Genomic DNA, 27,608 nt, shown 5'->3' with positions numbered 1-27,608 from the left:
AATTTTGCACATTAGATGCAAGTCAATTACAAATGTTTTTCAGCCTGCCAACTTATTTCTGAACTGAGATAAATGGCAGCATAACGAGTGAAAACTGACAATTACAGCCAACCCTAATATAGACAAATAATTCATGGGAAAACTTTACAGCTTAATAACATTCTCCATCCTTTTCCAGGATAATGTGACAAGCCCCTAGTTAGGATTTAAAAAAACCCCCAGAAATATTGGATTGCTGAAGCAAAAAAAGAGAGAAATGCTAGAACTACAGAGACCAGGCAGGAACTCTGAAGAGGAATAGGTTACCGTTTCAGAGAAACCTCCAATGTTCTTTACAGATGCAGATTGATCTGCTGAACGTTGCTTTTATACTTCACTAATCAGAGCTCTGATGCATTAAGATTTAGATGAGTTAACCGTGGTCATAATACAGTCCACTTTGTACTAGTTTTGCCAGTGTGTGTGTAATCGTAAGCAGCATAGTCCACCTTGCTAGGCCTTTGCTAGGGATTCGATGATTTGAGTTCTGATCTGAATTTGTACCAATCACACAAAATAAAGACTCCAGTCTGGGTTCAAACCTGACTCTTACTGCAGCACTAAAATGAAATAATACCAAAACAAAATGGTGCTGTCCACCTCAGTATGTCCTAAAGCATTTCACAACCAATTAAGTAATTTTGAACGGAGACAATAAAACAGCCTATTCACACACAGGAAGATACCATCGCAATAATGACCAAATAAGCTGATTTACATGAGAGTCAGGGCAGAAACATTGTCAATGGACAGCCTTCCTATACCACTTCCATTGGATGGCTCAGTGATTAACAATACAATCCTCACAGTGCCAGGGACCTGAACTTAATTCCAGTCTCGGAGTCTGTCTGAGTGGAGTTTCCATGTTCTCTCTGTCTGCTGTGGGTTTCCTCCCACAGTCCAAAGACATACAAGTTAGGTGAAATGGCTATGTTAAATTGCCTACAGTGTCCAGGGACATATAGGCTAGATGGATTCAGTGTGGGAAATTCTGGGATTGGGTGGGTCTGGGTGTGATGCTCTTCAGAAGGTCACTGTGGAGTCGATGGGCTGAGAGGCCTGTTTCCACACTTGTTGGAATTCTGAGAAATGGTGCTATGATGCTCAGCTGAGGGGGCCTTCGCTTAACACCTGAGCCACTGGGCACTACAATGACAGCCTAAATCTCTGCATTGGGTCTTAAATCTACAACCTTATGAGGTGAGAGTGCCACGACTGAACTAAGGGTCACTTGTGAAAAACACAAATATTATTCCCATTTTTACAGCTCTGTGAAAGTCAGGCAACAGAAATTAGTTTGGTGGCTAAGAATGCTTGTTTGTGTAGAATAGACTTGAACAGTAGAAAACAAATTCTAAGACTACGAACCTGGGTGAAAATTAAAAATCGGTAGCTTGAGAATGCAGAAGGCAAATACAGATATTACAGCAGCAAAGGCTATCATTGGGCTGTGATCTTCTCCCAATCTTTCCCAAAATAAAATTCTATCCTATATGTGATTGAAGAGCAATAAGGTGTGTGGCATTATTCAAATGCAGCCTCATTATTCCCTGATATCTGTACCAATAACCAAGACAGAAAAAATAAAGCTTACAATCCATTCCACTGGAACCATCATAAAATATTTTAAAAATATCAATGGAACCTGTGAGAGATCCAAAGATCAATCAACTTACTAGTTATTGAAAATTTTAAAATAAAGGGAAGCTGTTTAAACCTTGTCGAATCATTGTTTAGCTCTCCTCATTCACTGGATTGTAGAAGGTTCATACGAACAACAGTACATCATTCAGTAGCTTGTCTGTTCTGGTGTTAAATAAGATAATCAACCACATTTTAATCTCCATTTATCCATGTCAATTCTGTAACCTTTAATATGCTTGAGAAACATTTATCTCAAATCTGAAACTTTCTATTGACTTAATCACAAGTGTTTTGACAGAATGTGCTGGCTTTCCGCTGCTCTTGTGTGTGACATCACCATTGGATGGCCTGCTCTAGTTTTGAGGACACAACCATTTGTAAGATTCCTTGAAAACTTGATAGCGCAGATGTGGAAACGTTTCACCTTGTGAGACACTCTAGGACCAAGGGGGTATAATCACAGAGAAAGGGAGCAGACATTTCAGGCAGAGGAAGAACTTCTTTTGTCAGAGGATTATGAATCCATGGAATTCTTTACCATAAGAGGACTGTTGCAGTTGGCCATTATATATTCAATGTTGAATTAGACAGATTTTTAACCAGTAAATAAATCAAGGGTTATAGCAGAAAGAGAGATAAGGGGAGGTGAGGATTATCTGATCAGCCTCACTCTGATTGAATGGGCTGAATGGCCTATCTTTATTCCTATCTCTCAAGAACACCCCCTCCAGAGAAAATAGTTGCTATCTACCCTATCAAATTCTTTTAATCATTTGAATCACTCCAGTTGGATCCTCTCTTGTCTTGTCTTGAATATGGAAGACCATGCAACATATGATTTAATGATGTTCAGCCTCATTATCGTTCTGATGAATCTGTACTGAACCCCCACTAAAGTCATGGTGCAGTGCCCAGTACAAAACATAGCTGAAAGCTCTAATCTTACCTCAGTTAAGTTGTATAAAAGTTTTCAACCCTTTACAGTGTAGTTCAATAATCAATGTTTTCCAAATTAATTTTTGGACACATTCCAAGCTTTTAGTGATTTATCTTGAACATGTAAATCTCTGTACTCTTCCAGTGTGTAGCATTTCTCTCTTGCTTTCTCTTGTGGCTTTTCCTATGTTCCATGGAGAACCAAAACACTGGATGATCACATCACCTCAGCAAGCAACTTCAGCTTTACCAGGTAGTTAATTGTCTCCTATTTACCTGGATTGGGAACTGGTGGTAATATATGCTGGCCTGTCGGCAACTGCTGGCTTCTATTGCAGTCAGCAGATCTTGCAGCTGGGTCTCAAACCTAGAGCCTTCCAGCAAAGACAGAAATGCCAGCTGTGGTGCTCGAGTTCCCAGTTCCGAGTTTCTCACTGTTGGAGAATATTTTCTTAGTTCCAAACTGGTGGACTTTACACTTCCCCTCAGTGAGCTTCAATGCAACCATTGTGAGTTCCATTGCAACCTTTTATTCTCAGCTAAATTAAGTATCAAATGTAATTGCAAGTTCATCCATGTCATTTCTAGAGAGGTATAGGAGGAAAGCATTGCTGCTGGTCACATTGGCAGGGGTAGCATAATCAGCTGACTACAATTCTATGCACTCTTATGGGTAAGGTTTTATTTAAAATCCTATCGAATGTTTTCTGAAAAGCTACAACAGTCTTGAATATATAATGACCAACTGCAACAGCCCTCTTATGGTAAAGAATTCCATGGATTCATAATCCTCTGACTACTATATTAGTTTCCTTCCCCGAAATCAGAGGATCAAAAGCCTGGAATCCCTTTAATGGCAGTTCTTTCAAGCGGTCAGAAGTTCATTAAACTTTCTCAAGGACAATGAAGGCCATACCAGCGACATCTACAGTCTGTGAATAAATAAATACAATTTTAAACAATCCAATTGCGTTTATTAGATGGGGGGGGGGGAACTGGGGGAAGAGAACATGACCAAAACATCAAGTTTCTGATTGACCTTCACTAACCCATAATGGAGGCCTGTCTGTCATCACACTCATGACTTTCTCCATTACTTCTTTGGAATTAATTATATTAGCCTAAAATTCCTCCCTTTGATTTATTCCTACTTTGCTTCATAAGCCTGGATCTTTACTCTCATCCTCCATACCAAAGACAAAAGGCCAAAAGCTGATTGGAAAGTGGTTTTAATTTTCTTAAGTAAATCATTTTTACTTTTGGCATCAGTAAAAAAAAAATGTATTTGAACTTTAAAATGTACAATGTTTGCTGTAATAAGGATACCGTTGTAAGAAAGGCCAGATTTCAGATCAAGCAATTAATACAGCTTACCATCACATAATTCCTGTCATACTGAAGCAGCACTTAGAGTTAACATTAGTTCAACTAATTCCTTCCTTCCAATATTCTATACATTTTAAATTGCACAGCAGACATCAAATGCATGTGTTTAAAGGTTTTTCTTGAACATGGTGTCCAAACTGTATGCTGACACCAACAGGATTATCAATCGTTGCAATCAGTAGTCAGTTTGAAAACACTGAGGAGGGATTTTTTTTTAATGCATCTTTCCAGCATGAATTGCCAAGCACACAGTAACAGGGACAACAGTTTCTTCAATTTGTGAAGCTATGAAAAGAGATTCTTTTAAATAAATAAGCAATTTACCAATAATACAAAATCCAACATTATAACCCATTTAAAAAGTGCAAGTAAAAACAAAGTCCAATTTCAGATCACAATTGTATACTAAAATGCTTCAGACCCCAAAATAATTCAATTAATGCTTTTACATAAACATACAGTATAGTTAACAATGAACTGTGCAAGCATCGTATCATTTGGCTTAACTGCATACACAGAACTAATGCCCATTTTAAACTCTGGTGCAAGTTAAGTTTTAAGTTCCCTTCTTCAATTAAAAGGTTGAATTTAAAATTCAACCAAGTTCTGTATACTTGGAATGTGTCACAAACAGATTCCCCATCCCTTAGGAAACAATAGCAGTTTAAGGGATGGGGTTTATTAACTTAAAGGCAAACAATTAAAGTAAACATAAAATACTTGGAGCACTTGGAGAGATGCAAGACTTTAAAACATTCGTTCAAGTGGAGAGTATCTTGCATGGAACATGTTTCCACAAATATAATAATATTATTTTTACCATTTACATGCAAAGTAGCAATTACTGAAAAGCATGTTGTTTGAAGAGGTGAATGTGTTCCATAGTGTCCTTACAGCATTGTCCTTCTCTGAAGACACCAATATTGGGCATTTGCCAAGGTGGTTATCAAGTATTAAATACTCTAAGTTCACACTTCGGCAAAGTTTGGAACAGGAGTACTATTACATTTTGAAGGGGCTACTGTAAGTATTTGCAACTGTCCGGCTCAACCCTACCTTTTCAACACCAATTATGACTGTTACGGAGTTTTATGAAGAGAATGTTGCTGGCACTGAGACTTTGAAAAAAGTTACAGGTCAAACTTTGAAAATGTTTTTATAATGGCAGGACATTTTGAAGGACATGCTGTACTCCAATGGCAGTAATACTTTGCTCTAATTGATCCCTCATGTTTTACCACTTGGCACAAATTAGGGGCGTTATTCACTGAACATTCATTTGTGCTCTAAACAATTAAAAAATTGCAAATATATCTTACTCATTGTTGGGCAGATGATTGATTTTAGTTTAGGACTAAAACTCAGCACATGAAGAAATTTTCTACCAGATATCCAATTCATGAAACATACTTGAAAGCTTCTATTTTAAACAGACTGTTTTTAAAAAAATCTATTATCAATACCAATGCGTACAAGTATTCCCCTTTAAACATTCACTATGCAGCTTGAAATTACTTCATTTCCTTTTGTTTTGTTCCTAAGATAACTGAAGAAACGTTTACATTTTTAAAGAGCAGAAAAATAAGTGCAAAATACCACTCAAATCAAAACTGAGTAACAGTGTTCAGTGCAACGAAACTAAATCATAGGTTTCTGGGCAAAGGTATGGAAAAGGCAAATATGGAGAATAAAATCGGGCGCTTCATCAAGCTTTAAAAATCTTCACGGCTTTTGCCAGATTGCTGTAAAACTCAACCATACTAGATGGAAAGAAAGAGTCCAACACTGATTGTGGGAGATACCCACCAAGGTCAGTCTGAAAGAACATAGTCAATTGAGTCTTCTGTGGCTCTCTAAAAATGAAACACATACACATAAATTAATCTAAATACATTTGCTAGCAACCAGCAACTTGCCTCGCACGTAACGTTCCCTGCTCCCGCCCCCAAGCAGGTTAATTTCAAAACTTTTATCTGCCCTATAATCGTCACTCAAGTTGAATGAATTGAAGGTTAACCTTCAACTGTACCAAAGACAGGGAATAAATTTTCCACATCCGATTCTGATAATTTACAATTTTATGTAGTGAAAGGTCATCCTGTTCCAAGTTGGTTTGGATAGAAATTCTCAAGAATAGAAATTCAAGTCATTGTTTCCTTGAATCTAATTAACGGCAGATTTGAAGCTACTTCATCTAACTTTGGATTGACAAAGTTAAAAATCACACAGCACCAGTCCAACAGGTTTATTTGAAAGCACTGTTGGACTATAACCGGGTGTTGTGTGACTTTTAACTTTGTCCACCCCAGTCCAACACCAGCACCTCCACATCATAACTTTGGGCTGGCATAACTAGGCCTAACAACAATAAAACCTTTTATCTGGCATGCACTGCAAAATGGGTGGGATCGGTTAATCAAAAACAGCAGTTATCCAAGACTTCTGCATTTCCAACAACCAAAAAACTCCTACATGATCTCACGATGACATCTTATTTGTTGAAATCTTGTAAGTGGCAGAATGCAATTCTCAGGAGTGGTAGGAAGGGCACAGTAAGAGTGAGAGGCTGAGAACAAAGTAAAGGAAGAACAAAGGTGTTTAGAAAACAACTCTGACAATCTCTAGTGGTTGTGTGGGAGTGAGACTGATGGGGAATAAGAGTTAACACCAGCTTCTGAGGGATGAGACACCTCCACTGAAAGCAGGCCGAACAGAAATCCCAGTTCCTACAGCGTGCCAGTCAGCAGAATGCTAGATAACAGCAATCTTACTACAGTTGGTAAACGCAGCAAGATGACAATGTACTCACACTATGACGTACTTATTAGATTTTAGTAAGAATCTGTAATCATCTGACACGAATCACAATAAAGGAAAACTCTTGTACAAAGTTAAGTTCACACACACTAATCAGAAAAACCTGTACTAAATGGAAAGTCAACATGTTTATATACAACAAAATCTGTCGATTTATGGACATTTTTTTATTTCCATTATTTGTGTGCAGTGGAACTCATGTGTAACAATGGTGACAAAAGCAGAAACACTGATTTAGTTCCTGATTTCATTGAACAACTGCTACAGGCATAAACTGCACACACCACATTGCTTTCATATGCTGGAGCACTAATTGGGCCTCAGGTGACCTGCTGTTTCTGCGGGAGTTTGGGGGACAGCACTTTAGTGAAGAGGACAGTCAGCACTGAGTAGCTGTCTTTACTCTGGCCTGTGGATTCTGCTATGGGACCCTAAATTCACCACTGATCAAGTTAGGGAAGTCGTGGGCTGGTTGCCTTCTTTGAAGCCTCTCATAACACCCTCTTCCAGTTCATTGAGTTATATGCTCCAGCTCTTGCAGCTGCTAACACGGATTCTGATGGTGCTAGGCCAATCACAGAGCCATACAGCATTGAAACAAACCCTTCGGCCTAACCAGTTCATGCTGATTATAATCCCAAACTAAACTTGTCCCATCTGTCTGCACTTGACTCATATCCCTCCAAACATTTCTTATTCACGTACTTATCAAAATGTCTTTTAAACATCATAACTGTACCCACATCCACCACTTCCTCTGGAAGTTAATTTCACACACAAACAGTGTTTTAAAAAAATTGCCCCTCATGTCTTTTTTCAATCTTTCTCCTTCACCTTTAAAATATGTCCTCTGGTCATGAAATCCTCCACCATTGGGAAAAGACACCTGCCATTCACTTCAACTGTATCCCTCAGGATTTAATTGGCAAAGGGATGTATGTCAGAATGCATGAGCAAAGCCATCACCTTCAATTACAAGAATCGGGGATAAAAGGGAGGATATCACTAAGTGGTAGCTCATTTTTATGCGGAAAGTGGACTAGCAACCTCTGCCCAAGGTCACTGCCAAATGAATTAAGTGTGCTCTGAAACGGGTAATCCACCCTGATTTAAGGTGCACCCAGTAGGAAGGTTTTCAGTGGCGATATACTACCTAGGGATTGCCTATGCACATGATATGGGGTGGACGACTGCCCCATTAGCCTGGACGAGAGGAATGCGCTTCACAGAATACTGCAAACTTGCAGGAGGGTGGTGCTCTCCAAAATGGGTTTTGGAGAGAGATTCTGAAATTGGATTCAAGTAATCTACACAAAGCATTTTCACTCCACAAGTGGGAATCAAGAAAGCTTACAGTTCAAATCTAGAGTCAAGTGAGGTTGACGTATGTGTTACATCAACCTTTTTTCTGTGTCCATCAGGAAAGATACTAGTACAAAGAAAGCTAATGATCCCAAAATATATGTTGGCAGATCAAAATACCTGCCCCATGCATAGCCAACATTGAAGCATTCTACTCACTGCCTGATGAGCATCTGTTTGAACCAGTTCCACATAGAGCAATGATCATTTGCTTTTATTGATGTTGATTGAAGGATAAATACTGGCCCCGGACAACAGTGAACATTCACCAGTTTTTCTTCAAAATACTGCCTTGGTATCTTTTACATCGGAGACTGCAGCAGTCAAACCTCAGTTTCATGTCTCACCTGAACAGTGGCACCTCTGACACTGCAACACTCCCTTACTGCACTCGAGCCTAGATTTACATCACCAAGTCCCTGGACTGGGATATGAACTCACGATCTTCCAACTCAGGCAAAAGCGAGCTATAATTAACCCTGTGCAATAGCTAACCGAACAGCAGATTGAGATGGTTAAAAGGACTCTTACCCTGCAATGGGAGCACAGAAACATCCACAGGGATGGTTAAACCCTCTCACATAGTGAGGTTTAGGGGGACAGTTAGGGTGCTCCACATGAGTAGCTGCAAAAAAAAAAAGAAGAATTGTTGTTACTTCAAACTACAATAGTACCAAACAGTTAAACCGCATTGGAAACCTTACATTCTGGTTTCAGATTGTGTGTAGAGTTCCTGCCACTACCCTCAGCCCCAAATTCCATCACTATTGCTTCATTAAAGTCATACCACACTTGAGAAAACATTAATTTCCTAGATTGCATAATGTTTAAATTACCACAACTGGCACAAGTTAGCAACAAACACTTCTTTTAAACAAAAAAGTAGCAGAGGCACATTTCTACACACAAAAGCCTAAACATTATCTGCAGACTGTCTGGTGACATCACAGCTAAATGACTGCCTGCCTATCTCTATAACAGTTACTGCATCTTAAGAAATTCTATTTCTGCCCCCAGGAATTGATTCTTATTCTGCTCCAGGAGAAATTAGTTAGATAGTTGGTGCATATCTGTTAAGGGATTAAGGTTGATATTGTTTTGAGGTTCAAAATAGTATTGCAATTGGTGGTAAAATTATTAAAACATCTAAAAACATTAATATAATTGAATAAAATCATTAAGTAGAACACATTAACAATGGCAGAATGGATGACATGTTACACCTGCGATGTGTGTAAGATTCTGGATGCCAGTTTGATTCACAGTAAAACATATCTGCAGCAAGAACTGCAAGCCAAGCAGCTTTGACTCAGAGTTCACGAATGGGAAGCTGAATTTTAGACACCCAGGAATTAGGGAGAGGTTACCTGGATTAATTGTACCAGGAGGCAGTCACACATTTCAGAACTGGATCATCTAATTTGATCAGTGCCCAGAGAGGGTATGACTGTGACTGAGGCAGTTAAGGGGGTCCAGAAGGCAGGAGCATCAACCGTCGCAATTATCCAACACCCGGTTCATTGAGCTTGTCGGATCAAGACTGAAGGTTGCAAGGTGAATGAGCAAACTGATCATGGCACTGTGACACAGGAAGCCATCCAATTCAGGGAGCAAACAGGAACATAGTGGCAGCATGGGACAGGTACTGAAAGGGATTGACACTCATCTCCACAGCAAGTATCAATGACATGGGCAAGACAAAAAAGGAAGTCCTGCATACTCAATATGAGAAGCCCCAATTGTCAATCTCTGTATTATCACCTGAACCTTATTAAAACTATCAAGCAAAGAGTATTAGGGAGATGAATAAATGGCTACAAAGACTGGTATGAGAGAAATGGGTTCCCATTTGAGGGAACCAGCATTGAGGAAAATGGGATATGTATTCAAAAACAGAAATTGCTGAAGAAATTTACCAGGTTTGGTGGCATCTACAGAGAAAAAGCAGAGTTAATGTTTCAAGTCCAGTGTCCCTTCTTCAGAACAAATAGTGGCTATCACTCTGTTAACTCTGCTTTCTTGCCACAGACTGTTTTTAAAAATTAAGGAAAATTATGAGGGCATAAAAACAAAGCTAGCTAACTAAAATGGCAAATTAGGTTAAAAGATGGATAAACAGAGATGCAGAGGCAGATACTTGAGGGGATATTTCAGAAGACATAAAAGATACATTCCAACCAGGAAGATTAAAAATAGCACCAAACTTGAAAGAAAAAACATACAATTGTGCAAAGCCAGATGGCACATAAGACTGGATAGAATATAGAAAACAAAAGAATGACCAGAAAACATGGAGGGAACAGAATATAAAAGCTAGCCAGAAATACTAAACAAAAGGAAGAGTTCCCATAAATATTTTGAGTTAATAAAGTGAGCATTGATCCTTTAGAAAGCAAGTCTAGAAAATTAACAATGGAAAATAAAAGGATGGCAGATAAATTAAAGTATTTTGCATCAGTCTTCATTATAGGAGATACAAGTAACATCCCTAAAGCCGTGATAAATCAGGAAATAGAAGTGTGGGAGGAACTCAGGAAAAATCAATTACCAACTAAGCGTGTCAGATAAAATGTTGGGGTTTCCCATGGACAATTGGCTGGGTCCTCAGGGACTACATCACAGACTCTTAAAGGGTGTGGGGAGTGAAAAACTTAATGCTTTGGTTTCAATTTTTCAAAACTCAATTTACGGAAGGTGACATTAGATCGGAAGATCATAAATATAATCCCTTTATTGAAAAGGAAGGAGACCGAAAAAGGAAACTACAAGCTAGTCATCTTAGCATGCGTCATAGGGAGAATGTTAGAAGCTGTAAGGGCACTCAAATAAACTCAAGGAAAATCAGGTAGACTCAACATTTTTGTGAAAGGAAGGTCATGTTTGAACGATCTATTAGAGTTTGAGTAGACAATACATGCTGTGGACAACGAAGAACCTGTGGATGAAGTACTTAACATTTTCAGAAGACATTTAATAAAGTATCACACCAAAGGTTATAAATCTGACAACAAAAGCATAGGGGCAGCATATTGACATGGATAGAAGACTGGCTGGCTAACAGGAAGGGGAGAGACATAAATTGGTCTTTTTCAGATTTGTCATGATGTAGTGATGAGTGACATGCTACAGGGATCACTGCCAAGACCAAAACTGCTTCCAATTTACAGAAATGATGTAGATGAAGGGAAGGAAGGTATGATAGCCAAACTTGCTGATGGCACAAGGATAAAGTAGAAAAGTGAGTTTTGAAAATGTCATAGGGCACTGCAATGTGACATAGATAGGTTAAGTGAGGGCAGAAATGTGGCAAATGGGAGTACAATGTGGGAAAATGTGAAAATTTCTATTTTGGCAGGATGATTAAAAAGAAGTGTTTTATCTAACTGGTAAGAGATAGTAGAGCCCTGAAATGTAGAGGGAAATCTAAGTGTCCTAGTGCATCATAAAATGTGATAAGATTCAGGTGCAAGGAACTGGGAAGGCTAATAGAGTGACTGTTAATTTCAAGTCGAATTAAATACAGAAGTATGATTCAGCTATACAGGCCATTGGTAAAATCACATCTGCAATTTGGTCACATTATTTAAGGAAGGTTTTAAATGCATTGGAAGCAGTTCAGAGAAGGCTTACCAGACTAATAACTGGAACAAGTGGTTTCTTGATGAAAGGCTGGACAGGCTAGTCTTGTATCAACTGGAGTTTGGGAGAGCAAATGGCAACTTGACTGAAACATATACACCATGAGGGAGACTTAGCAGGGTAAGTGTGGAGAGGATGCTTCCTCTTCCGAGAAATTCTTCAAGAAGGAGTCACCGTTTAAAAAACAGGGGTTATCCATTTAAAACAAATCGGGCAAATGCTGTTTGAGTTTTTGGAAAAAGTGCAGAAGCAGTGTCCTTGAATATTTTTGAGGTGGAGATAGATTTTCTTAAACAAGGGGATGAAAGGTTATTGAGAGAGGAGAGAAAGTGGTTGTGAAGTTACAATCACATCAGCCGCAATCTTATTGAACAGTTGAGTATGCTTAATGGGCTGAATGGCCCACTCCTGATTGCTGTTTGTACAGCTGCACATCTGAGTAGATCAAAGCTGCACACCATATTCAAAATGCGATTTTCCCCAATGCCCTGTATAACTGTATCAGTATTTCCTTATCTTTAGGTTCAATTCATTTCCTAATAAAGGATATCAAATCAATTAATCTTAATTACTTCTGTACTGACTACTAACTGATTGTACTCAGGCATTAGAACATCTGGATGCTTCTGCATCTTGGAATTCTACAAAATTCTCCATTTAAGTAATATTGTTTTTTAATTCTTACCAAAGTGTATGACTTCACATTTTACCACCTTATACTCCAATTACTAGATTTTTGCCCACTCAGCGTATCTACATTGGTCTGCAACTTCTATGTCCTTTTCATGACTTACATTTCGACCTTTGTGTCTTCTGCAAATTTAGCTACCATGCTTTTACTCCCTTTATTGGGAGACACTGACCTAAATTGAGGCCCTCAGCACAGACCCTTGCAGGGATTGGCTTCTTCCTGCCAATCAGAAAACAACTCAATATGCAGACTGTTTTCTGCCAGCCAATCAACTACCTACACTTCGATGTCACTCGTTATACCATGTGCTCCTATTTTATTGAGGTATCTGCTCAAATGCTTTCTGGAAATCCAGATACAATATATCAATGGGTTCCCCTTTCCAAAACGCGCACTCTCGTTCCAACAACTCCAAAAAAAAACATGATTTCTCTTTCACAAACCCTGCAGACTTTTCCAGAAAGCAGTGTGTTTTCTAAGTACACAGTTATAACCTCCTTAATGAATGACTTTAACATTTTCCCCACAACAGATGACAAGCAAACTGGTCAAAAGTTCCACATTTTCTCCATCCTTCCCTTTTTGAATTGAGGGGGTTAGATTTGCTACTTTCCAGTATGGTGGAACCTTTCTAGGTTGTACAGATTTTTGAGAAATTAAACCAACACATCCACTAACTCATTAGCCACCTTTTGGGAGACTCTAGGATAAAGTCCATCACTGGAAACTTGTCAGCCTGCAGTTACAACAGGCTTGATTGAATTTTCCTGGGCAGTCTCAGGAGTTTTGGGTGGACTCATCTCACCACTGTGTATTTTAAGCGCTAATGTGCATTCTAGTTACCATTTGAGGATATCGTCCCATTTTCATATTGTTTGATTAAAATTACATCCACAAAGTCCCTCGGAGAGATCAAGCCCACAGCCGCTGATGGTGTAACAGTCCTGCAGACAGACACAGTCTAGAGGGAGAGACAGTACAAACAATCTTAACACAACCATCGAGCTTTTTCTTCCATCATCCATTTCTGGTGTGTAACTACAGAAAGCAAAAATGACAAATGCGTTTTGCATATTTCCATACGAAACTTCAAGAGGACACCATTCTTCTGAAAACAACTCTTAACTGCTATCACTTTTATAGGGGAGTTATGATAAAAATGTCTGCCATTTTCAAAGTAGAAATTGTTATTAATGGCCAATACCACTTATTAGCATGTTAATTTTATTCTTTTTAAATACACTCATGGGGTGTAGGCATTGCTGGCTGGGTCAGCATTTAATGCCCAGCCCTGGGTGATGAGTTGCCGATGGGAGTGCAGCAGTCCATTCGGTGTAGGTACACCCACAATGCCTTTAGGGTGGGAACTTGAGGATTGGCCCCAGCTACGTTGGAGTGGACCTCTGGTCATGATACTTAATAGCTGGCTTTGGCATTTCTCTTAAGCAAACCCAGATACTTACAATTATTGGTACGATGTGCAAAACCCAGCCCTGTCAGGTCAGAGATCATATGGATTTTCCCAGATTCTGATCAGGTAATCAATAAAATCAGGCAAGGCACCAATTTTGCCTGTAATAAGTCTGCATTTTCCACTATTTTTATGCTTTGCTCTGCTGGGTAGATCTCTGCATATGTGGCCACCAGCATTGCAAATCAGCTTCCCTCTGTGATGCCTGGACTTTGTCTGGACGTGAGACAACAAACCATCGTAGGCACAGACAATGACAACAAGCACTGCTGCCATTGAAAATAGGCTCCACAAATCACAGCTGCAAAGGATAGTGAAAGGGCCAGAGACTTAATTTATTCTGGGCTGCAGAATTGGGAAGGCCTCAGAATTTGAGCTACAAAAGGATCAAATTTAAAAGTAGTCCAGAGTCTGGCATAAGAAATTAAACATTTAATTGGACTAGGATTCCATGATTAAACTACAATTTCAGCAGACAGATTTATGAAAGCCATTGCCGTGATACTTTTTTTTTAAAGAAAAATGTTTTTAAGCCATGAAAGGAAAAATGTCCATTTTTCCTCAGGAAGATAAAAAAAATCTACAACTTGGCTTCAGCAGGCAGGAAAATCACCAAGGAAGTTGGGCATCCCTGGTTTTGCATGTTATAAAGGCAAAATGAAAACTGGGATAGATGACAAGGAGGGATAAAATGGGATAATTATGAGGGGGACATGGGAAGAATGAAATTGCATGGTGATTTAATGAAGCATTGTTGCAATAAACACACAAGTTGTCGCCACAAATGATTTAAGTGTGTTAGTTTTATCTGAACTATATGTAAAGGATTTAAAAGAAAGTCCCTTAAGTGGGGAAAAAGTTAATAATTTGTATCAAGTATATGATATTTACAGCTTTTGACAATGTACATTCTGTGGTGCTTTTGCACCAATTTGGTGGATATATTAGTTAAATGCATCATTAAATGTACAGCAATGATATGCTGGGCTTGTAAGTATTGAAGAATTTGTGTGTGGGGAGCTGGAGAGACTTGGTAATGAGTAGCCGTGGAGGGGTGAGAGTGTGTTTGTAGAAAGGAGCAGAGACTTGCATTTCTAGGCACCTTTCATAGGTGCAGGATAGTCGAAAGAACTTTTAATTAAAGTTAGTGTTGTCGTTACAAAGTAAACATTCACAGACAATATGGTGTGCAAACTCCTATAGCCAGTACTTCATTACAGATAATCAGACAATCTGTTTTATTGATACTGATGTTCCAAAAATAAATGAATTGAACATTTGAGGATACTGAGAACTACTGATCTAAGTATTTGGAGGGTCTGGAAAGGTGGCTACTTAGGAGAGAGGTCTGGAGAACTGAAAGTTCAGGTTGGTGGTGTGAGGAGTGAGTATTTAAGGAGGAACCAAAGGATATAGGAGATAGTGAGAGTCCAATCCTGGCCACAGTGCCTAGCTGAGACTCTTGAGGGTGTGTAGAATAGGAAAGGAACAATTCTGGCAATGTGAAATGTGCGCATGCGCAAGAATCAATTTAGAAAAAGAGGAGAACAACAAAAAGAACCATTGAGCCAGCCGAAAACAGATTAATAAAAAGGTGGAAAAGGGAACACAAATAAGGAAGAAAGAAATGAAGAGGAAAAGGCAGCTCAGGTTGTAAAGAGGGTAGCTCGACTAGTGGTCTGTGGAATACAAAGAGGAAGAAAAGAAGATTCCTATTGGGAACAAAGGCTTATCTTAAGATTAGATAGAAGGTGCAGTGAGCTGGGCTGAGGCAGAAGTATCACTTAATTACATTAATGGCAAATTGTGATTAAAGGTGGCAATTTGGCAAGGTTGAGGTTGGAACATGATACCAACAAGCAAAAGCAAGAGACCTTAAAGTGAAAAGTACAGTTTTGATTAAGATAGCAAGGACACTGAAGAAAGCCAAAGCAAACTGCCATGACACCATCAGAATGAGCGACCTCAGAAGGGAAAAGCAGCAAAAACTGGAACCGGCCAGATGTTACAATCCCATGCAACTGCATTTGTCTCCTTTACTCTCCATGTTTTCCGTTTTATTCCACTGTGATGTGAGGTTACATCTCACATCCACTGAGCTTTAGGTCGAAGGAAAAAATGCAGTAGAAAAATCCAAATCAGAAATTAGCTGCAGGCACTGAAACACTAGGTTTCTCAAAACAGACAGATTATAGTGTTATCACTTTAAGACTGATGCCCATGTAAGCAGTTCAACATGGTGAGCTAGGTACCTTGAATGTCACATAGCCAGAGTCACTCCACAGTTTAGCATCCTTGACAAAGCTCATACTTAGTGAATACTCTCTACTACCTGTTTTAGTTTAGCTATAAGTAAACCCAGAGATCTTCAAGGGTTACTATATTAAAAAAAAACAAAATCCCTGTACCTGATTTATGCAACATTTAAAAAGCATTACTATATGGTGTCAGAAGTGGTATCATTGTAAGATGACACAGTGATGATTGCTCTGATTTGTAAGATGACACAGTGATGATTGCTCTGATTTTTAAGATAACACAGTGATGATTGCTCTGATTTTTAGGATAACACAGTGATGATTGCTCTGATTTTTAAAAAATGAACAAAGATGGTGGCAACATGCTTAAAGACTTGGGTGAAATAGCAAACATGATACAACAGCAATTCAGACTTTCCCACGGTATAGAAAATAGAAGAAAATAAAATTTCTTCAAAAGCTGAGTGTACCTCCGTGCTGACCAGGTCTCTAAAGGCTGCCACCTGGTTTAAAGCTGCGCTACCTCAAGAGGATTTAAAATTTCAGGAGTCCTGCACTGAATAAAGCAGCAGCATGCTGAAATTAATAAAGTAGAAAGCACTTTTAGGAACAGCGCAAAGCAGTTAGAGAAAGACCTAAAACAAGATTCAAACCAAAACTAGAAAGGATCACTAAATCGTCCCTCTTCTTAAGCAATCCACTGGGAAGGACAGTGACTTTCTTCCACTCAGGTGCTGTGGGATCTGTGCTGACTGAGCGGTGCAGCATTTATCACAGGTAGAGAAGACATGCTGATTTTTCTATGCTCCCTCCACAGTTTGTATTCAGCCTCCATCTGGGCCTGTTGGAGGCTCTCAAAATGTTGGCACCTTCTCAGATGTGTCTTCTCCAGTTGGATGGTCTGGGTTAGAGAATCCCATGAATTGGTGAGGATATTACATTCTTTCAGGGAAGTTCGAAGGATGCGCTCAAAGCACTCCTCTGCCCTCCTCATAACCGCTTGCTGGGATGAAGCTTGGAGTGAATAGCTTATTTTGGAAGATGTAGCCCACCCAACACAGCTGTTTGACTATAACCAGTACCTTAATGCTGGGGATATTGGCCCAAGAAGGGAAAATGATATTGGAGTCCCTGTCCTGCCAGTGGATTTACAGTTTTTGGCAAAGGCATTGTTCATGATATTTCAAACCATTTGAGATGTTTGCTGTAAATTGCCCACGTCTCCAATGCAGACAGGGGGCCTGAGGATACAGCTGCTCTGTAGCCCATGAGGTTGGTGTAGGGTTCGAGGTGTTGGTCATCAAACACACTGTTCCTCAGTTGACACAAAGGCTGCACTAAACAAAGATGATGTTGAATTTCACTGAAAATACCTGCCTTTGTTGAGGCTCCCAAGGTATGGGAATTGATCCATACCATCTAGTGGCTTACTGTGAGCCTGCATTATGGAACAAGAGCAGGCTGGTAGAGGAACTTTGCCTTCTGACTCCTTAGCCTCAGGCCTTTTCTTTCAAGTGCTTCCGCAAATACTCGTCAATAGTTTGGAGCTCAGGCAAAGTATTGACACATGCAAGGCAGGCTTAGAGTGCATACAGTTAAAAGAAAATGCAAAAGCAGAGAACGCAGAAGAAACATTGCTGAAGGCACATATGGAGCAACCATGTTATAGGGGAATTGAAACATTCCCGCATACCAATAGTGTCTGAAAAATGCGAAAGAACAGAGGATAGACAGCAAATCCACCAGCATGAACTTGAAAGCCAATGCCCTTTCAGGGTTTAAACTTTTTAAAGAAAGAATGCAGCTACTCATCATAGAGCAAGCAGTTGCAGAATAAGTTATATAGCAGTGAAAATACTGACAGCAATTGATAATGAGGGGTTGCATAGAGTTAATATCTTGGGCTTACCTGAAGATGTCCAGAAAGATCCTGCAAAGAGACAGAAAGTGCTCAAAGATCAGATGTAACACTTAATTGTGGAATTAACTGCCCTACCAGATACACAGTCACAGGAAGTAACGGATCGAGATGACAAATGCAACTTTTCAAAACTGAACTGTTAAAATGAATAATGGAGTTAGTGATTGCACTACACTATTCAAAGTGTTCCAAAAAGACCTTTTTGACTCAGTATTGACTCACTGCTAGTAAATAGCAGAAAGTAAGTATTAGTTGCAGCCAATAGTCCTAACACTTTAGCAAGATCACAAAAAGCAAGCCAGCTGAGCTTCAAGTGTATTAGTCTATCACATCCTCCACAAAATTGTCCTGCATTTAAACATCCGTGCAAGACATACAGTACAGAAGGACACAGGGCCTCAATATGCAATAAATCTGACTTCAAAGCTGCAGCCAGAGTCGACAACTGGGCACAACTAAATAAAAGACAGGCAGAGAAGCAAGTGAAAATCAGCAAAGACTGCCCCAGAGACCTACATAAACTAAAGCCGATGTACAAAGCTCAAGGAAAGACTGGACAGAGTCAAGACAAAATGTGGAACGGCTTCCAAAGAGAGGATGAAAAGCTTGTCGCATTCCTGATGCCACGTGCACAAAGTACAAGCTTTTGCCAATATAATTTCTCAAAAGAAAACAGGCGCAACTGCACAAAACTGGCATGGGAGCTAGTGCAGCACTCCGACCACTCCAAATCCTGAAAGACATGTACCTGGATAACTGGAACTCAATGGTGCAACTGCCAATCCTTACATGAATTGCATACAATGGATCACCCAAAGGTACACACCACCACATCGGTGCACTACAGTATTCAAACCACAAATAGTTTACCTGATTGGTACAAACAGATCAGCACTAGCAGGATTACCAACATGAATGGGTCTCAACGTTGTCACTATCCATGAGATCACCAAGATACCCATGGCAGCAGAACAGACCAAGAATACTTGCATTGAGTCAGTTCAGTAATGTCAATAGTTGTATGCAGCCAGGTTCAACTGTCTGAAGCTTCTTAACATTGAACCAAAGGGAATACCATATCACATCTCGATGAAGATGCAATTCTGTCAAACCACTTTGCCAGGAAATGCAGCATACACAGACAAGAAAAGCCCAAATGCAATCCATCGTATGCAGCACCACACAGCCGATGCATTTTAATGACAAGCATACTAAAGGAGAACGGGTGCAACAGGACATGTCAGGGCCCAAGTTGTCTAAATCTCTCCCTGAAGAGACGCTCACTTAATATTTCAATACGAAAGGAACTGAATCCCAAATTCACAGGAGTTAAATTCTTCTCCAAGTGAGATGCCAAATGTGAATAATGATCCGTACACGTAGCTGAGGAATCTCCGGAAGGTAGTCGCTTCCTACTACCACTTGGAAAATACTGCTTTCACAGACTACCTTTTCCTGGAGATGCCTGCTTCATTGAAAGGGTTGGGACCATGCATCATTCAAGATGGGAAACCAACTGTGTTTAGATCCAAATGTTCCTCTAAAGCAGCAACAAATTACTCCAGCATAGAATACAAGATACTTACTTTTGTATTTGGGATCACAAGATTCCATGTTTAGCTGTTCATTAAGCAGTCAATGCAGAAGCAAATCATAAACCCTCCAGATGATTTGGCAGAAAGCACTGGCAAAAAAGTGTTATCCTAACTACCGTGAATTCGAGCTAAAATGCAGGGGACGTCTTCAAATTCTACAACAAACCTGATACCAAAATGGTAATTTCTGAAATGCTGAATAGGTGGCCAAATCCAAACAAGGTCTAAGATCTGGATGTAAGTTAGCTCGCTGAGCTGGAAGGTTTGTTTTCAGACGTTTCATCACCATACTAGGTAACATCATCAGAGAGTGCCTCCGGTGAAGCACTGATGGTATGGCCCGCTTTTTATTTACGTGTTTAGATTTCCTTGGGTTGGTGACGTCATTTCCTGTTCTCTCTCAGGGGGTGGTAAATGGGATCCAAGTCAATGTGTTTGTAGATAGAGTTCTGATTGGAATGCCGTGCTTCTATCAATTCTCGTTCGTGTCTCTGTTTGGCTTGGGCTAGGATGGATGTGGTGTCCTTCCTCATCTGTATAAGGTGGTACTAGTGCGAGTAGGTCATGTCTTTGTGTGACTAGTTGACATTCATGTATCCGGGTGGCTAGTTTTCTGCCTGTTTGTCTAATGTAGTGTTTGTTACAGTTCTTGAACGATATTTTGTAAATAACATTAGTTTTGCTTGTTACATTTACAAAATACCTTGCAAGAACTGTAACAAACACTACATTGAACAAACAGGCAGAAAACTAGTCACCAGGATACATGAACACCAACTAGCCACAAAACGACATGACCCTCTCTCACTAGTACCTTTACATACAGAAGAGGAAAGACACCACTTCGACTGGGACAACACATCCATCCTAGGTCAAGCCAAACAGAAACACGCACGAAAACTGCTAGAAGCATGGCATTCCAATCGGAACTCTATCCACAAACGCATTTCTGACATGTAGGACACACGTTTTGAAATATAATGAAGGAGGAAGATAGTGTGGAACTACCTCAATGACACATAGGCCAAAAGATCAGAGTCACACATCCCATTATAGGAACACGCTCACTTGCAGAGGCAGTCAAAGTTTGCGAAGTCACAACACACAATGGAGCAATGCTGAAGAACAGAAAGCTGCCCAAGAGGTGTACAATATACATGAAAGAACACAACAAGATGATGGAGAGATGGAACATCAGGAAAATGACCAGCATACTGTTAACGAACAGCCAAGGACAAAATCCATATTTCCTGAAGGTTACACTATAACAAGATTTGGAAGGGTTATCAAACCAGTGCAACAGTATGGATTTTATAGTTGTAAATTTTACACATTATCCAATGTTTATGAGTTCTTACTTGCAACAGATGGAAAAAAAGGATTGCATACTATCACTTTAAGAATGATGTACCTTTAAGAAGTTCAACAGACAGATGAATAAGATATCCATGTATCAACATATGCCCAGCGGCCATAATCATTTTGCATTTTAGCATCCTGGGCAAAGAATGGATCTAGTGATTACTTTGCACTAGTTTAACTGATAATAAAACCACCAGAGATCTTCAACTAAATGGAATTTGCATGCTTCATTTATTATTGACCTTATTTATTACTAACTTGGATAGTGGCATGGAAAGTCATATCCACATTTGCTGATGACACAAAGTTAGGTGGCATTGTAGACAGTGTAGATGATAGTTAAAATTACAAAGGGACATTGACAGACTAAGCGAATGGGCAAAACTATGGCAGATGGAGTTCAATGGAAGCAAGTGTGAGGTTACCCATTTGGATTGCAAAAAGATAAAGGTGATATGGTTAAAAACAAATGTCTGTACAAACAGACTCAGAGGCTTAGCTGCATAAATCTTTACAATATTACAAATAGTTACAGAAAATAATCAAGGAAACTGATCAAATGCTGGCCTTTTTATCTAGAGGACTAGAATACAAGGATGCAGAAGTTATATACTGGTTAGTCGACGTTTCGGGCATGAGCCCTTCTTCAGGAATGGCTCCTGAAGAAGGACTCATGCCCGAAATGTCGATTCTCCTGTTCCCTGGATGCTGCCTGACCTGCTGCACTTTTCCAGCAACACATTTTCAGCTCTGATCTCCAGCATCTGCAGTCCTGACTTTCTCCTATAAACTGGTTAGACCCTGTTTGGATTACTCCAGGCAGATATGGGCACCACATCTTAGGAAGGATATATTAGCCTTGGAGGGGGTACAACGTAGGTTTAGAAGAATAATATCTGGATTGGAAGGGTTACGTTATGAGGAGAGCTTATACAAATTAGGCCTGTATTCTGCAGAAGTTAGAAAGTTGAGAGTTGACGTGATGTAGGTGTTTAAGATATTTACAGGAAGAGAGAGGACAGATATAGATAAACTATCTCCACTGATTGGGATTCCAGAAGTAGGGGCCATAGTCTGAGAATTAGGGCCAGACCATTCAAGAGAGAAGCTTGGAAGTACTTCTACATGCGCGTGCATGCACACAATGAATGGTAGACCTTTGGAACTCTCTTCCACAAATGGCAGTGGATGCTGGGTCAGTGTTAATTTTAAATCTGAAATAGGTTAGCTTCTTGCTAAGCACAAGTATTGAGGGATATGGGCAAAAGGCAGGTATATAGAGTAAGGCCACCAATCAGCAATAATCTTCTTGAATGGTGGAACAGCTTAAGGGGCTGAATGGCCTGCTCCTGTTCCTATGTGCTTGTGATGATGCTGTCACTTTTAAAAGGTTATTTTGTTCTTGGTGTTTTTTTGAAAAGAGGTCGTAAAGGCAGAGATGCCAAAGAATCCACGTGAACAATGGAAGGGGAGTGGCCAGTTCAGGTTTTTCCCAGTTTGTATTAGCTGTAGCAGTCATAAGATGTGAGAGTCCAGGGGTCTCAGCAAGCTTCAGTAAAGGATTCCTCTGATTTTATTATGACAGCTTTCTCTAGATGCTGCTCCCTCCTGCCTGTAAGATCTGTATTTGAATTTACCTTTTTATCAACGGGTGAGTTTATGGGCGTTACTGAATTAGATTTTAGATTAGATTAGATCCCCTACAGTATGGAAACAGATCCCTTCAGCCCAACAAGTCCACACCAACCCTCCGAAGAGTAACCCACCCAGACCCAGTCTCCTACTCTATATTTACCCCTGACTAATGCACCTAACACTATGGACAATTTATAATGGCCAATTCACCTGACCTGCATATCTTTGGATTGTGGAATGAAACCCACGTAGACCTACGGGAGAAGGTGCAAACTCTACACAGACAGTTGCCCGAGATGGGTATTGAACCCAGGTCCCTGGCACTGTGTTGCAGCAGAGCTAACCACTGAGCCACTGTGCCGCCCCAACTGTATTGGAGCAGTTAATTAGTAGCAGTTACTGTGTCGGATCGGTTAAGGTTTCCCATAGTTAAATTATTCTAAATTCTGCTTTCTTTTGCTCATGTTTCAACTGCAGTGTTGAAATAAATTCTGTTTTGCTTAAAGCCAAATGGTTTGACCAACTGCATCACCACTGGAAGACCCACTTCACATCTGCATTTAAAATGAGAAAAAAGTTAGGGTCTAGGCTATCTTCTTCAAATACTTTGAAGGGGTATGGCCTGGTCCATAACAGTGCTACATTCTGAGAGCACAAGATGATCAATACACAGGCTTTTGAATAAAAGAAAGCCACAGCACAGATTTTAAACTTGAAACACTCAGATGGAATACAGGAGGTAAGATTTTTGAGATGATTCAACTGACTAACAGCTTGTAGCTAAATCAATCAGGTGTGCACACCAGGATGAAAGATGTATGATTTACAAACACATCAGCTTTTAAAAAATTGCATATTAGGGGTGTTCGTCTATATTTTGTGAAGGAGTTTAAAAATTGACTAGGACGTTCTTTCTGGAACCACGATTTCAAACCTGCATGAGGCCTGCTGGATTGTAAATGGAAGTTTGATTATTTTATAAGGGTTTATGACAGGAGAAAAATCAATACTAAGCTAGTTTCGCAGGAGCTAGAATTTATTTAAAAAGCTTTTGAATTCAGTTGGAAAGAGACCATATTGAAGTTAAATGAAAGAAAAGTTTATCCTAGAAAAAGGAGTTCTTCAAAGCAGATCAAGGAATAAATTACTTCAGTGCAAGGGTTTTCTGTTTATGAAAACTTTGAAAGCAGGAGTGTTTGATTAGAAATCAGCCTTGGTTATTCAAAGCTGAGAAAGTCTTAAAATCTCAGTTGTGTAAGTCTAAGAAAAAAGGTTTTGCAGTTCATAGGACCAGAACTGAGAAGCAGTTAAGTCAACATACATAATTATAAGCTTGCAAAGGAGTAAAGTGATGGTGTCAGGGTATAGATGGGAATTTGCTTTGTTGGGCGTTCGTTTATTTTGTCTTTCTGTTTGTGTAATGAACTGAAGTTTCATCTTTAAAAGTAAACCTGCAGCCCGACAGGCTTATGTGTCACTGAAAGACTGCAAAACTGAAAAAGGAACAACGTGTGATCTTAGAGAAAAACCAAAGAACTGCAGATGCTGGAAATCAGAAACAACAGAAATTGCTGGGAAAACTCAACAGATCTGGCAGCATCTGTGCAGAAAAGGCAGAGTTAACATTTCAGGTTTTGAAGAAAGATCACTGGACCTAAACGTTAACACAAAATATGATCTATCAGGGCAGATTTCATTCTGCGTTTGACTCGTCCAGTAATAACATTTGATGGGAACACAAAAGTATAAGTAAACATATTCACTAAGCACTGAAAATTTATTTCTGTGACCTCAAGCGTAGAAGAAAATGAAGATTATACAAATAAATTTGGGTATTATAAGTGCCAGAATTATTGGAAAAACTATTGCTAGATGTCAGAGGCGTGTTCTTTACACAGAGTTGAGAGAGCATGGAATGCGTTGCCAGCAGCAGTTGTGGAGGCAGGGTCATTGGGGATATTTAAGGGACTGCTGGACATGCATATGGTCACAGAAATTTGAGGGTGCATACATGAGGATCAGTGGTCGGCACAACATCGTGGGCTGAAGGGCCTGTTCTGTGCTGTACTGTTCTATGTTCTAAATCTCAAGCCTCTGATGATATTTTCCATTCATATTTAAGTTTTTTTAAAAAATATACAGCCAGTAATTCTCTCTCTCAATATCACTTTACAAACTAAATAAGTCACTGCTTACCATTCAAAAGTCTACAAATAAAAATAGCACAAAAATCATTTTAAGAAGTAAACAATGGTTACAAACTTACATCACTGATCATTTCAATCAGCTCAAATGACTTTACGTTTTTGTCCCATTTCACTCTTGGCCCTTCGGGCACAGGTTTTAGACACTCCCAGACATCCTTTGGTGCAGCTTTAATTATCCCTTCACCTTTGTATCTGAATCAAAGACCACAAGAGAAATAGTATAGTATCAGAATAGTAATTACTCTAATAAGTAATAACCATGTTATAACTGTTAAGTATTACAACCTTTTCCCAAACTGTTAAATCTTGCAGTGGGAAAGAAAGAAATAGAAGGAACTTTCCTGCAGTTGAGGACAAGGCATATCTTTGGTACATCACAGCACCTTTTATTCGGCATACAACCCATACAGCATACTTTTAGCAATTCAATTTAAGAACAACTCGCATTAATTCCAAAGTTAATCCAGGTTTGTTAAAATGTTGATTATTGCTTTGCTAAAACTATACTGTCTCCAGCTCCTAAGTAGACTAGGATTCAGATTACCCTCCACTTTTTTGATTCTAGGAAAGGTAACTGGATGCCAACAAGACAAGGTTACAGATAATCTACTTCTGCTGTTTTCAATGGTATTGACTATAGTGCTAATCTGAAGGCAAGAAGTTTTCCAAGCCAATCTCACACCTTCTAATCTTCTCACCCCTCCCTTAACTCGACACCTCTCAGATGTGAGTTCTTCACCCTACCATCGATAGCCACAATTACAACAGCCAAGATTCCATACCCTGGAATACTCTCCATTAATCCCTCTGCCTCAACATATACTTGAGCTTCAAATTTGGGCATTTCCTTTTACTGTGTCTTCCTTTGGTTCAATAGCCATTTCCATAGTTAAATCGCTTTGGGACATTTATTGTGTTAAAGATGCCAAACAGTTGTGGTTTCATGTTCTTAGGTGTGAGTCATCTGACAATTTGTGATCTTATACTTAGCAGATTTCTACTGTGGCTTTGCACCGTGACCGGCCCCTCTGCATAAGTCAGGGTGAATCAAATGGAAACTAACCAGGCATGTGATTTTCATTAAGGTCTATTGATGCTGTTAACAACTGGAGTTGAGGAAATATCTTAAAACTATATCCATGTAGGAATTCCCACCACATGAGGGAGACAGGGTACAGAGGGAAAGTGACTGGCATAGAAATCTACAGGTTAATGCTCTGGGAGACAAAGTTTCAAACCCCATCATAGTATTTGGTGAAATTTAAATAAGTCTACAATATAGTCTCAGTGTGGCAACTATGACAACCATCATGAATTGGCATTGTTCATTTAGGGAAGGAAATCTGTCACCTTTGCTCAGTCTGGCCTATATGTGGCTCCTGACAAAACTGACTGACTCACCTGATATTGAAATGACCCTACAAGTCACTGATATCAACAACAAATTAGGGATGGCCAAATAGTCAATAACAATGCCCACTTTCCTTTAAAAAGTTTTTAAAAAAATCAATATAATCAGATTTAGCCCTTCTACACTAACTACAGGTAAACAAAGATCCTGATTGGGTTGGGATATCTGGTCGGCATGGACGGGTTGGATTGAAGGGTCTGTTTCCATCTCTGTAACTCTACTGGTAGACATTCAAATCTGCAAAAAGATTTATGATTCACCTCAATGACCAAGCACTGTGTTCTTAGGAGCAGGAGGAAAGTATTATTCCCCAATAATGTTCACCAAATCAATTAGATCATAGATGAACCCTTGAGTCCATTTTCTCTCTCGATACTGTCACTCAACCCAAACCTATTGATCTCCACTTCAAATATTCTGATTAACACTTCTAAGGGAGAGAATTTCAGGTTTCCTCTATCCTTTGTGTGAACAGCTTTAACTCTGGGATCAATACACAAGTGGGAGATTCTTCACACACTTATGTTCATTCTGACAATCAAGAATTGGCATAAAATTGTTTAATGAAAAATATTAGTGGAACCAATTTATACAACATGCATACAGATTGACTCTATAATTAACAGTTAAATATCATTAGCACTGCACTCCCAGGTGGGCAAAAAGCTGTGTCAGTTATCACACAGTTTATTCAATCAGAACCACTCCTGCAGTGGATTACTCTTCAAATAAACAACAAACATTCAACCATCTCCGCACTCACAAGTTTCCGGAATATTCTGATGATGGCCTCCAGGACACAGAAACTTCATTCTGCCAATAAAGAAGAAAAACACATTTAAGTAGTTAAACTTTATGCTTTGCACAAGTAAGGCCCTAAACTTATAAAAGGCACACACTGTGTAAAGTACCAAAGAATGCAAATGTCATGGCAACAAATAATTCAGGACTGCATTTGGCATTGATTAGGTGACCTTTGTATTGTGCAACCAGTTGTACAATATGTTTTATTTATTGCATAATACTTTGAGAAGGGTCTTTGAACTGAGTTTTGGAGTATTACGTGGCAGTTAAATACAAATTAGTTACTATTCAGATTTTTAAAAAAATGCAATTTAAAATAGGTTAATTGTAACACAGTTTAAGGATGAATGCACTTATAATAAGACAGCCAAAATCATGCGATTTAGTCTTGTATTGACATTGCAGTTGTAGTGTAATACAACCATAGTGG

The 27,608-nt window shown here is 39.4% G+C and overlaps 1 protein-coding gene across 2 annotated transcripts; it reads right to left on the bottom strand.

Annotated features, from left to right (window-relative positions):
- Positions 1 to 1,329: 1,329 nt before the first annotated feature.
- stard5 (StAR-related lipid transfer (START) domain containing 5) lies at positions 1,330 to 27,292 on the bottom strand. Of its 2 annotated transcripts, none has more exons than XM_043677614.1 (6): positions 27,138 to 27,292; positions 25,023 to 25,155; positions 18,153 to 18,173; positions 13,358 to 13,475; positions 8,716 to 8,809; positions 1,330 to 3,551 (listed from the first exon to the last, which is right to left on the bottom strand). In XM_043677614.1, the coding sequence occupies exons 2-6, from the start codon at positions 25,032 to 25,034 to the stop codon at positions 3,545 to 3,547; spliced, it is 252 nt and encodes an 83-aa protein (XP_043533549.1). In that variant the 5' UTR covers positions 25,035 to 25,155; positions 27,138 to 27,292; the 3' UTR covers positions 1,330 to 3,544. The 2 variants fall into 2 exon arrangements, with proteins under 2 accessions (XP_043533549.1, XP_043533548.1); XM_043677613.1 differs by lacking the exon at positions 1,330 to 3,551 and adding an exon at positions 4,203 to 5,858.
- Between the last annotated feature and the right edge of the window lie 316 nt (positions 27,293 to 27,608).

This window comes from Chiloscyllium plagiosum, chromosome 36 (genome assembly GCF_004010195.1).
Source record: "Chiloscyllium plagiosum isolate BGI_BamShark_2017 chromosome 36, ASM401019v2, whole genome shotgun sequence".
Classification (NCBI taxonomy): Eukaryota; Metazoa; Chordata; class Chondrichthyes; order Orectolobiformes; family Hemiscylliidae; genus Chiloscyllium; species Chiloscyllium plagiosum.
The sequence above is the reverse complement of the archived record's forward strand: the minus strand, read 5'-3'. Positions and strand labels throughout refer to the sequence as shown.

Coding starts and splice junctions, on each gene's coding strand:
- stard5 (XM_043677613.1), bottom strand. Junction 8,810..13,357: donor TGGGACGATATCCTCAAATG/GTAACTAGAATG, acceptor TTTTTTTTGCAG/CTACTCATGTGGAGCACCCT. Junction 5,859..8,715: donor TTCTGTGCTCCCATTGCAGG/GTAAGAGTCCTT, acceptor TTTCATTTTTAG/AGAGCCACAGAAGACTCAAT.